The sequence below is a fragment of the Rhinatrema bivittatum genome, chromosome 1 (assembly GCF_901001135.1).
Source record: "Rhinatrema bivittatum chromosome 1, aRhiBiv1.1, whole genome shotgun sequence".
Taxonomy (NCBI): Eukaryota; Metazoa; Chordata; class Amphibia; order Gymnophiona; family Rhinatrematidae; genus Rhinatrema; species Rhinatrema bivittatum.
This window is the reverse complement of record NC_042615.1, coordinates 807,096,058-807,108,886: the sequence shown is the minus strand read 5'-3', so window position 1 is coordinate 807,108,886 and position 12,829 is coordinate 807,096,058. Positions and strand designations below refer to the sequence as shown.

Sequence of the window (12,829 nt, the reverse complement as noted above, 5' to 3'; positions counted from 1 at the left end):
TGTGTGATTGACCCTTAAATTACCTTTGCTTGTGGAGCTGATAATGTGCATGAAAACCTCTGAAGCTTTGATTTCACTCCTCTTATAACCCGCTTGGCAATGTCTGCTGTCTGGGCAAGAGCCAGTGCTGGTTGGGAGGTGGACATGGTAGGGAGGTAGTTTGCTTTTTGACCTTTCAGAACGCTCTTGGCAGGCTCACTGGGGCAGTAATTTTCAGTGCACAGCAGTTGGCATGATTGAAGCAGCATATCGGGTTCAGCTCAGTGAAGCTGAGGAGAAGAATGAAAGGGGTCAGTAGGTGATGATGGAGGGCCAGCCTAGTGTCTTGGTGGCAGTGCAGGATTCCAGCGAGCAGGGCCTAGCTCGGATTTTTGGTCTGTGGGGTCGGAGTTATAACTAAGAGAGCGCTTATAGTCTCCGGGAGTGAATTACTGGTGACGCACTAACTGCAGCAATTGTTCAAGTGTAGAACGGCAGGGGAACAAGCCCGTGTTTAAGGGTAGGCAATTTTGGCAACTGCCTCCAGTGGCAACCTGGCCTGCCGTACGGTGCCGCTTGTCCTACAGATTAGTGGCAGCAACAGCAACTCCAAAATAAAAATTCAGCGCACGGCCTCCTGCAGCCATCATGTGCTGACGGACCTTGCTGTGACCCCGCCCTCTTGCATGAGTGGAAAGGAACAAGTAAAAGTTAATCAGTTGTTTACTCTTTCAGAAACTACAAAGACCAGGGGGGACACACAATGAATTTACTGGGTAATACATTTAAAACTAATAAGAGAAGAGATCTTTTTACTCAGCGCATAATTAAGCTCCGGAATTCATTGCAAGAGGATGTGGTGAAAGCTGCGTATAAAAAAAAAAAAAGGTTTGGACAAGTTCCTGGAAGAAAAGTCCATAACAATTATTAAGAGAGAGTTGCAGAAATGCACTGCTTATTCTTGAGATAAGCAACTTGAAATCTATCTACCCTTTGAGATCCTGCCAGGTATTTGTGACCTGACTTGGCCACTGTTGGAAACAGGATACTGGGCTTGATGGACCCTTGGTCAGACTTAGTATGGCATATCTTATGTTCTTATGATCGTGAGTTTCCATGGTAACAGGAGGTCCTCCCCCAGCATACTTCCAATTTTGAGACTTGGGTGGAAGGGGAGGAGAATCAACACCCCTCCCCCCTCAGCACCCTCTGATCATTTCTTGGAGAGAGGGTGTCCTTCGTTGCTTGACTCCCTCACCCCTGTTGTCTGTGGGCACCTATAATTTAAATCTGGCCCCGCAGTGGAAAAACTAGAAGCAATGAATCCTTTCAGCCACCAGAGGTTGCAGCAGTTGGGGGGAATGGGGGCGGGGATCTTTGAGGTTGCAGGGCAGCTTTAGCACTTGTGTTCAAACTTTGGGGATGCGGTCCTCTTCTATTGATGTCAAATGCATAGACATGAGATCTGTCAAGCCAGCTGCTTGCGCAGCTTTATCTGCCTTTATTTGTTTGACACATCACATTAAAGAGCAGCTGCCTTTTTTGCCCATGGGTAAAAGCACCCATCGTTCTGAGGTACGAGGCCCATCAGCCACCCACTTCTCCCCCCTCCATCACGTGACCACTGGCTGATACGAATGGGCACTGTGTGAGGCTCTGTTGATGGGTAGAAGGTAACAGTGAAAGAAGACAAGATAATGTAGAGTGGGTGATTCAAGTGATGCATTACCCCAGATTTTTTGTACAGACTCTTCTGCAAAGTGAGCTGGCAGTACGTTACAGGGATGGTGTATGAAAGTCTGCTATTTCAAAAGATTCCATGGATAAAGGCTAGTGGTTTAGCAAATAAGGCAAATTAGTAATTCATTTTGTGTGTGTTTGGAAGAAAATGTGATTTTTTTTTTTTTTGCTTTCTCTTCTTGCCCTTCCTTTCAGATTCTTCAGCGCATGGTCATGCTGGCTCTGGAATCTGCATACACTTTGGAGAAACAGCTGATGGACCCCTTAGGAAGCCATGATGTAAAGGTAATTAACACTGGAGCCAGAAAGTGGTCAGACACACTGAATGAGGAGGCTTGGAGGGGGGTGCTGGGAGTGTAGCCTGACATGTGCGCAGACCTCGTACTTTCTAATTCTGCAATTCTCTTAATGATTTGTCCTTCAGCTCATTCCTCCCCTGTCACATGGAATATACATGCGACTTGAGCAGTGGGTTCTTATTGTTTTGCATATACTTGCTGCATATGAAACATACGCACCAGTTCAAGAAAAGATCTAAAACCTTGTTCCCCCGTTAAATTGTGAATATGTGCTCACCACAACCTTTTGCTCTTAAACACATCTTCTCCTCAGCCAATTAAATGCAACCATCTTGTCACTATATTTGGCAATATACTATGATTGTAAATACTCTGTCTCCACTTCCTTTTATCTTTAAAATGTTTGCATCTCTATACATGGATATATATCTTGAATTGGCAAGACTTGGACTTCTATCTTGAATTTGGCAATATACCTTGACTGTAAATACCTTGTCTTCACTTCCCTTTTCTGTAAAACATTTGCATCCCTATACATGGATATATATCCCGAATTGTTAGTTCTAAGTTATTTAAATTCCAGTTTCTTGTTTACTGTAAAGCCTGTTTGCTACATTCTGTTCTATGTAAACCAATGTGATGTTCCCAACGAATGTCGGTCTATAAAAATGCTTAAATAAATAAAAATAAAACGATTGGTCGTTAGCAGGCCCATCTCCGTCAAAAGTGCTGGCATCCCTCTGGGAGGTCCCATACATCTCTTCCAGTCCCTAGGATTCCTAGCAGGCTTTGCCAAGTCTAAACTGGTTTTGTCTCATACTATTCAGTTCATAGAGGCTTGGATAGACTTGCTTCAGGAAAAAGCATTTCTCCATGTTGAAAGAGCTGCACTGCTGTCATGTCTAGTAAGGTCTCTTCTTTAACAGGACTGAACATCGGCAAAGTTGGTCCTGGTCATTCTCTGACACGTGGCTGCTGTGGTGCATGTTTGAGTGGAGGAGTAACCTAGTGGTTAGAGCAGCTGGCTACGAACCAGGGGAAATCAGGGTTCAAATTCCACTGCTTCACCTTCTGACCTTGGGCAAGACACTTTATCTTCTGTTGCCTCAGGTACAAACTTAGATTGTGAGCCCTCTGGGCACAGGGAAATACTCACAGTATCTGAATGTAATCTGCTTTGCAGTCCTGTAAAGCGGAATATAAATCAAAGAAATAATATGAATAAGGTGGATTGTGAGGCTGTCAATAGGTTCCCGAAACCAATGGGATCAGATCGATCATTATCCCACCAAATCTCTGTTACATCTGGAATGAGAGCATTCCTTTAATGGTGGAAAACTCCAGAAGTTCTAGAGATGGGTCTCTCTCTGCATATCCTACTGCATCAAATGACTATCTATTGATACTTTCATCCAGGGGTGGAGGGTGCACACTAGTGTCACATGGACAAAAGGATTATAGTCCCTTGTGTCTTGGAGAGGAATCTGCAAATAAACTATCTGGAATTAGTAGTCATCCACTACGCTCTAAGGTGTTGTCCCCCTTTCTTTCAGGGAAAGAGAATTCTAATCACATGGACAACCTTATGGAGAGAGGTGAAATAATGGGATACATTCTTTAGAGTTTGTGTGTCTGAGATAATAAGCAAGCCAGAGGAAGTTAATTCTAGTGTCTCTTTTCTTCCCACCTACCCCCTAGTTCATCCCTTGATTTATAGGCAAGACACTTTCTTATTAAAAATCAATCAGGTTCTTATCTTAATCATAGTATTGCATCAGCCCTTATTGAGAGTTAAATCATTCCCTTGTAGGTCACTATCAGATTAATTAGTGAATATACCTATACATTTAAAGGACTCTAATTCCAACTCCCATAGCAACCTAAAATTAACTAGGAACTCAACAAGAGGGGGGCTTTCGAGTCTTTTGCATTGTGTCACATGTATATTTTACCCGCTGGTGAGAGGTTGTATGTGTGCACTCAGTGCAAAAAGCTCCTGTCTCTCAGAGAATGAGTCTGATCTCTGGAGGCTAGAGTGACAGACCTGGAGGAGCTGAGGCAAACAGAGAGGTACATTGATGAGGCCTTCAGGGGCATAGTAGCCAAGTTCTAAATCCAGCATGGCAGCCCCTGTGCTGCTTTGTATCAGAAAAGTCTCCCAGTTCTTATATTCTTAACCAAGAGGCCATGTTGTATATAAACAAGCAGAGAGGTATGGGTTCTTACACCCTCTTCCAGGAAGACCTCCAAATCTGGTCATAGGCAGGACATCACAGTGCCCTTCTCCAAATGACCTATCTTCTGGGAATCCCAACTACATTGACAGACTGCCTCAGCAGTGTGTTACAACTGCACGAGTGGTGTTTTGGATTGAAGGGTCATGGATGACTTGTTCAGTAACTGGAGAAAGGTGATGACTGATCTGTTGACTTCCGAAGACAACTAAAAGGTTGAGAAACTTTGTATGCAGCTACAGATTCATGCCCAAAGCTTTTGGGCTCCATATTGGAGAGTGAGTCTACTCTTGTGTCTACCTATAGATTCCTCTAATCGCCAGGACTGTTAAGAAGGATAATCTTCAACTCCGGCCTGACTACAGCAAGTGTGGTATCCATGTCTCATCCATTCAATCTCTAGTACCATTGGAAATACAGACACTCGTCAAACAGAGTAATGACAGACTCTGTCTTCTGAACCTACACTGATCCTTATGATGTGGATGTTAAATGTCCAGTAGTATCTTCTTTACTCCTTCCCAAGGAAGTGAAGGATGTACTGATTTCCACCAGAAAACTTTCAACCAGAAGAAACTACAGTTTCAAATGGAATAGTTTTTCTTTTTGATGTGGGACCAGGCAACCTAATCTCATCTCCTGCAGCCTGAGGGACTTGCTTCAGTATCTGTTCTTCTTCTCATCCTCAGGCCTTAGCACTTCTTCAGTCAAATTTTATCTCTGTGCCATTGCAGCATATCTCCAGTAGGTGGAGGGGACTCTGATGCCAAAGGGTGGTGAGAGATCAACGTTTATTAAAGGTCTGTGGCATTCCAAACCTATGCTCATTTAAACCTCGGTTACAGGGCCGGATTAAGGTCAACTGATGCCCTAAGGCTCAGCCCAACAATGGTGTCCCCTTGGCCCTTCCATTGCTTAACTGACAAGACATAACATCTCAAGTGCTGAAGGCAAAATAAGAGGTTAAACATTCAATTTTCTTCCAGGCCATACTCCACAACTATATTCAATATAAACTTTTTAAAATTTTAGTTATTTAACACTAAATAGCAGTAAGCAATATAAACAAATTATTTGCTTATAACTAGGGTGCAATAGAAAAAATGCAAAACCTCAACACTGGTGCCACCCCCCCCCCCCCCCCCTTCCCTGGTACCTTGCTTAATGGTTAATCCAGGGCTACTCTAGTGCCTTGGGAGCTCAGTATAGTCCTAGCTTAATTTTATGGAGCACTCTTTTGAACCTTTTGAGTTGGTGGATTTGAGGTTTTTCACCTGGCAAGGGTTATTTCTTGTTGCAGTTAATTCTGCACAAAAGGTAAGCAGATTGCAGACTCTGGTTTCATTTTCACCATATCTTCCATTTTTTTCTTTCATAATGGTTCATAATGGTTTAATTTCATAATGGTTCATAATGGTTTAATTGTTCAATCTGTTTGATGTAATTTTCTGTTCCTTGTTCTGTGTAAACCGAAGTGGTATGCACTAGTGCATGAACTCCGGTATATAAAAGCCTTTAAATAAATAAATAAAATGGGATGATTCTGTGAACTCACCTCAAGCTCCTTCCAAAAGTGGTATCTGCGTTCCACATCAATCAGGCTATTGTGCTACCAGCATTCTTTCCAAAACCACATACACACAAAGGAGAATGGGCACTTCGTTGTTTGGTCTATAAAAGACCCTTGCATGTTACCTAAGAAGAGGATTCAACCTCACAGCCAAGCTTCTCAAATGTTTGTGTCTTTTGATCCCAATAGATTGGGAAGGGCAGTTGCGAAATAATCTGTTAAATTGGCTAGCGGATTGTATATTGCACTGTTGCACACTGGTTGCTTTACAGATTAGACTTTGTCAAGGCTCATCAAATAGGAACCATGGCAAATCCAGTGGCTTATCTCAGGGCCACTTCCTGAAGAGACAGTAACCTTGGGCATGCAGTTCTGTGTATCTTGCTCGCCAAGTAGTCCACTCTCCAGTTGATGGATCTGGGTTGTCTTAAGTAATCACTTAAACCTTCGGCTTGGAACGCCCCACACATCATGGTTCATTCATGACTGCTTGTTGATGGAGAAAGCAAGTTTACTTACCTGTAAACGGAGTTCTCCCTAGACAGCAGGATGAATCAGCCATTCTTAATACTTGTGCACCTCCCTAGAGAGTCGACTAGTTTACAATAGCTTAAGCTGTACAAGAGAATGAGGGTCTCAGGAACTACATGGGAACTCCCACACATGCTCAGTGAAGTCTTTACTTTACCACTAACATCGGGTACCCTGAGAGACAATCCCGGGCTGAAAAAACCCTAATAAAAATGAAAAATCGCTATGAAACTGACAACGGAGGGAGTCCTCAGAGAGAATGAGACCCGCCCACAATGACATCATCACGCTAACGGCAGAGCCGGTAAACGACGCCGTTCCATCGGGTGTCGCGTGCCGGGCATCGCGCACCAAAGGGGCGCGACAAAGGGGCTCTCCCCTTTGTGCTCCCCTTCGTGCTAACCTTCGTGCTTCTTGTAAAATACGTTTAGTTATGTTTGTTATTTAATTAACCTTTATTAAGCTGTCTAAAATTTTGCTTTTATATTTTTTCAGTTCTAGATGTTCAATGTATTAGACTAAGGAATTATATTTCCTACTTGTTCAGCTTTCACTGTAAACCGGCCTGATTTGCATTTTATGCAAGAAGGTCGGTATATAAAAATAAAAAATAAATAAATAAATAAATATACTCCATATAAAGAAAATATACATACAAATCAGATAGTTTATATTGTAAATTATGTATAAGGAAACCTGGAGATCCAAGGATTACAAGAACAATTTCTTACAATGAAAAAGAAACTAAAAAGGGGGCTTATTTCAATCCTTTTAGAAGCCCTGAACTAGTTAGGTAGAACTATCCTCAACTCTACGATTATCTAGAAAGTAATGTAGCAGTGATGGCTCAAAAAAAAATGTATCTGTTATCGAATTTAATCATACATTTGCATGGGTACCTGATATTAATCTGCGCCCCCATTTGTCTGGCCTCTTGACACATTCCCAAAAACATTTTTCTCTGTATCTGCGTAACTCTAGTAATGTCAGGGTAGATCCAGACTTTCTGTCCATAATAGAGTTTATCCCTATTACGAAAGAGAAGTCTTAATACTTACTCCCTGTCAGCTGGAAAGATGAATGATACCAGTAATGTTCCTCGAAATTCCACTTGTTCCTCAGTTGATGTTTCTAGAAATGCTGTAAGTCAAAACTGAGTCATTCCTTTTCTAAGAATTTGAAGAAGAATAAATCTTTGAGACTGGTGAAACAGCTTCTTGCGGAAATTGCAAAATGTCCATAAGAGATTTTTTTTAATTGCTCTCTCAGAGGTACTAGTTTAATACTAGGAAAGTTTAACACTCTAAGATTCAGATATTTCATAGTGTTTTCCATGTTTTCAATTATTTTTTTTTAAGTAACTACTTCTGATTGAATCAATTTTGTTTGCGCTTCTTGTAAAGAAGTAGCTTGGACAGACAAATCTTTAATTTTGGTATCATGGGAAATCCAGCTTAGGCTCCATTGCCTGAATCATTTCCTGCGAATTATTTATAGCCACTGTAAGCGATGAATCAATTTTTCCAGTGTAATAAGAGCGCCTCACACAGCTTTCAAAGTAATTTCATTTGTTTCAGTAATTCTCGGTAAGTTGAGGTTAGTGCTTACCCCGCTATCTCGGCAAACTTCTAGAATCCTCCTGGATTCATGTGTCAAGTCCTCTCCATTCTCTTGCTTGCTTAAGACTCCGCTCGTAACCGGTAGGGGCCTGTAAGGCCTGTTCTTTCAAAACGACTCTCCCACTACCAGAACGGCTCTCCAAATCTATAGCAGCCTGTGTTGTTAAATCCACAGTTAAATGCCCAGAGGTTGCCTCCACCGACAGATTCACTCCGGCTGTGTATTGCCGTGTGTCTCGATCCTGACCTCGGGCGTTACTGTGGAATGGTGGGGGAGGAGTTTCAGGTGCCCCGGGGCTCAGCGAAGTTTGAACGTCCATGAGTGTCAGGATATGTTCTCTACCTGAATCCTCTGTGGACCTCTCCCCCAGGGCAGAAGCATTAGTCGGCACAAAGAACCCCTCGATAGTAGGCTGGGAGGGAGTAGAAGGGGCTGTCGCAGAGGATTCCAGCCGAATCTTCCCCTTCCTCTTCTTATGTGGCATGTTTTTTTCAGAGAAAAAATCAGGACTTGAGGAGCTCACACGAACACCGACCTCCCATTACGACGCCATCTTGGATCTCTTATTCGTAACGTTTTTAAAATAAATAGTACTGAGAAAGAAACATTATTAAACTATGATTAAACAAAAGGCCTGTTTGAGCCTCAAGTCTGAACTTTTGAGAGGTGGATCTCCACTCCTTGGCATTTCTTCAACAGATGCTTTCCAAGAAATCAATAAAAATGTCTGTGGCTTGTGCCATATCCTTCCCCCTGACTGTGTATGGCAGGGTTATTTTGATGCTGGGTGGTGGTTGATTCTTGTCGGCAAAACTGTTCTGATGACCCCGCACAGCCCGTCCGGGTTTTCAGGATATCCACAAAGAATATGCATGAGATAAATGTGCATACATTGGGTCTTAAGTGCATGTGAATGTACCCCATACATATCCTGAAAACCTGCCTGGGCATGGGGTCACAGGGATAGGCTCGGGAAGCCCTGGTGTAGATCTCTGCTTGGGAAACATTTGGTACAGAGCCCTGTCAGATGCTGTCATGTTATTGCATGTGGGTAGAGACTTGTTTCCAAGAGGGTAAGTGTGTGTGTTTGTTGTCCATGTTCACTTGGCTGCTGTTGAGGGTCTGGGGATGCTGGAGAATGTGGGAGTCAGTTTCTAGAAGGCTTTTAGGAAAGGTACTGTTTTGGTGGTCATGTGCTTGGTGCTGCTTGTCTAATTGATGTGATGCAAGGGAGAGTGGTAAATGCTTTAGTACAGAATTTATCCAAAGCAATTACAAAAACAGCTTTGCTTTCAAGATAAATCCTTCTCCCCCCTCTCCACCTTCTTGAATTCATTGGAATCCATGCACTCTCCTATGTTCTCACCTTGCCAAGTCATTAGTGTGCTTAAGGCAGCAATGCTAACAAAAATAAATAAACCAAGATAATACCGTTAAAGAAACAGTCGTTGTATAGTTACTTAAGTCTTAGATTGAAAGGAGAGCAAAGGTCCATCAAGTTTGAGCTTGTAATTGCCTAACAGCTCTGTGTACATGTAATCCTCTTTCATTCTGATTTGATTTTCATTACCGTGGAGGCACTGGTTTAAGACTTAGGGAAACTCCTTCTTTGTTGAACTTCTCATCCAAATTTTGGCGCTGTTATGCACTTGGTGCATGGGTACTGCACCAGTTAAGAGAGAAAATGCTCTCCCCCCCCCCCTTCCCTGCACCCCCCATCTACTACCACTTCCTGAAGCACCCAGAGTTCTTTGGAGGTCTTCCATCTAAGCAATATCCAAGGCCTACCCTGTTTACCTTCTGAGCCTTTCCTAAATTTATCAAAAACGTCAGGGGTGTCTGATCTCATTTTTGTCTTTGAGCAGGTGTAGCGGGAGTGTGAGATTCCCTAAATCTGTCTCACCGTCTTCTTGAACAGGATCTCCAAATCTGGACCTCGAGGGCTTCAGTCCAATCTGGTTTTCAGGCTTTCCCATAATGAATATGCAGGAGATATATTTGCATGCACTCTCTGCATTGTATGCAGGTATACCACCTGCATATTCACTGTTGAAATCCTGAAAACCAGACTGGTTTGAACCCCTCGAGGGCTGGATTTGGGGACCTTCTGCTCAAGAAGATGGGGAGACTATGTTTAGGGAATCTCACACTGCCATTACAATTGGCCAGGAACAAATAGAGTAGATGAGGCCTACTTGATGTTCTTTGTGCGGGCTAAATTCAGTAATGGCGAAGAAGTGAAGTAGTGTGGGCCTTGGATCTTACTTGCATGGCTTCCCTTGCTCTGGAAGGATTACGGATCAACTTCACAAATGAAGGGGGAGGGGGGGGTCCTATGCATGAATAGGAAGGAGGAGGCAAAGTTTTGGGTATTAGTAATAGGAGTTGTAGGGATAGGGTGGCTTAGTTAGGAAGGGGTTGACTAGATAGAGATACTGAGGTTTATATTCACAAGGGTTTGTTCGGCTTAACATTTTGCAGCCAGATCCTGAGATATAAACTTCCTGCCTCCCTCACCAGAGAAAGTTTGCCTAAGTTAAGTCCATTATCTTCCCAAAATTTAATAAAATAAAAGGAAGAAGGACGGGGCCTTCTGGAAGCCTGCTAAAATTAATCTGGCTAGTGCCACTATTCAACACTAGCCTGATAACTTTAGCTGGGCAAGTCTGTGGTGTTGTTGTTGTTTTTTTTTTTGTTTGGTTTTTTTTTAAACAAAGTGATGTCTAGAAGTTACCTGTTAACATTACCCAGGTGACTTTCAGTTGGTATCTTCAGTGGCAGACTCATCCGTCTAAGTGCCGTTTATCCAGGTAAAGGTGCCCATGTGACTTTCCCACTTATTGGTCCGCTGAATGTCGGCCTCATTTTATAGATGAGGAGGAGTAGCAGGTGAGGGGGGGGGGGGAGTGGATATGGCTGGGGAAGGGTGAGAATAAGGGTAGGCATGTTTGTGTAGTAGTGGGGAGAAGTATGAGAGGTTAAAGGGCTAGATGGCCCTTGATGTTAGGGAATGCTATTTGCGTCTTTTTTTTGTTTTTGTTTTGTTTTTTTTTTAATGTGTGTTTTGGGATTTTGATGTATATGTTCAGGGGTGGGGCATGCTCTGTGGGATTTGTTTGTCTCTTTTTCTGCTATGTTAATGGTTTTCATCTATTGTTTTCACTGCTTTGATTAGATTTCGGTCTATAAACGTGGATTACACATATAATAGATGAAATGTCTCTTGGTCTCCGCCACCTCTGCAGCTGAGGAATATTGGTGTTTTGTGTGTTGTAAATACGTATTTAAGGTTAAGAGGGACTAAAAGGAGAGCAGGCTCCTTTTCTTATCTTGAATCTGGAAATGCTCGGACATCATCCTGGGCCTTCTGAAAATGTGCTAGAGCTCTTCTGATGCCTAATTTCTGGAGGCCCGGTCTTCCTTGAGATGCAGATCCTTCCTTCTGGGTGCTTCCTCAGCTGTTTTCTTTTATACTTTAAGCCCTGCTGTGGTCCTCTAGACTAAGATCCAGTCATTTGTTTTATGGAGATGGCTGCTGATCCAGGGGTTTATTCCCATCACGTTCTTGAAATGGGGATGCAATTTTTCCCCATGAAGAGATACCGGCTATTGTTCCATAATTTTTTATATTTCCTTCCTTTCTTTGGATTTCCATAAACTGTTTCCCAAACTTGGGTAGTATGGGAATGGGATGAACTCAATGGCTTGATGCCTTATTTCCTTCAACCCTACTCACCACTTTAATTGTACACACAGCACTGAAAAGCCACCAGAAGCTAACGAACGACTAGATGCCATTAGCAACGGTAACATGGAATAGACTTAGTTTTTGGGTACTTGCCAGGTTCTTATGGCCTGGATTGGCCACTGTTGGAAACAGGATGCTGGGCTTGATGGACTCTTGGTCTGACCCAGTATGGCATGTTCTTATGTTTTTATAGATATCTAGAAATGCTTACGTTGGCCTGATGGCTCACAAAATGGTGTTTCATGCTGCCATTTGGGGAGATCCGACTGTGGGAGTCATCTTGTGGTTCTTGGTCTGCAGCTGGGAAGTCAGACTGAGCCATTGACTTGGGAGAAAGAAATGAGGTGGGGGGAGGCTAGAGTGACAGACCTGGAGGAGCTGAGGCAAACAGAGAGGTACATTGATGAGGCCTTCAGGGGCATAGTAGCCAAGTTCTAAATCCAGTCTGGCAGCCCCTATGCTGCTTTGTATCAGAAAAGTCTCCCAGTTCTTATATTCTTAACCAAGAGGCCATGTTGTACATAAACAAGCAGAGAGAGGTATGGGTTCTTACACCCTCTTCCAGGAAGACCTCCAAATCTGGTCATAGGCAGGACATCACAGTGCCCTTCTCCAAATGACCTATCTTCTGGGAATCCCAACTACATTGACAGACTGCCTCAGCAGTGTGTTACAACTGCACAAGTGATGTTTTGGATTGAAGGGTCATGGATGACTTGTTCAGTAACTGGAGAAAGCTGGGAAGTCGGACTGAGCTATTGACTTGGGAGAAAGTGAGGTGGGGGGAGGAAAGGGGCTAAGTTAGTGATGGGTAGGGGCTCTTTATCCCTCCTCTTTCGGATCCCGTGCTGCTTCTCGGTTGAGCGTTTAGCACTGGAACAGAGACAGACCGTTGAGGTCTGTGTTGGTGCCCCTGACTCTCTGTTCACAAGTTCTGTGCCCATGGCCAACTTAGCTGGCCAGGGTGAGCAAGCTATGGCGTGTGGAGGCCCTGCTGCATGGAGCAGAATTACTGGAGGAACACTACGTTCATGGCATGACACTTTATTTTTTTCTGGACTGTGGTTGCTGCATTGTGTCTCGAATGCTATTATAGACCACATAGACA

At 43.2% G+C, this 12,829-nt stretch overlaps 1 protein-coding gene across 1 annotated transcript in view; it reads left to right on the top strand.

Moving 5' to 3' along the window:
- Positions 1–12,829, top strand: part of NOL6 (nucleolar protein 6) — a 207,050-nt gene that overhangs the window by 131,298 nt on the left and 62,923 nt on the right. The window contains exon 23 of the mRNA XM_029581150.1: positions 1,915–2,004. Coding sequence (XP_029437010.1) covers positions 1,915–2,004 — 90 coding nt within the window. The remainder of the gene's footprint in view (positions 1–1,914; positions 2,005–12,829) is intronic.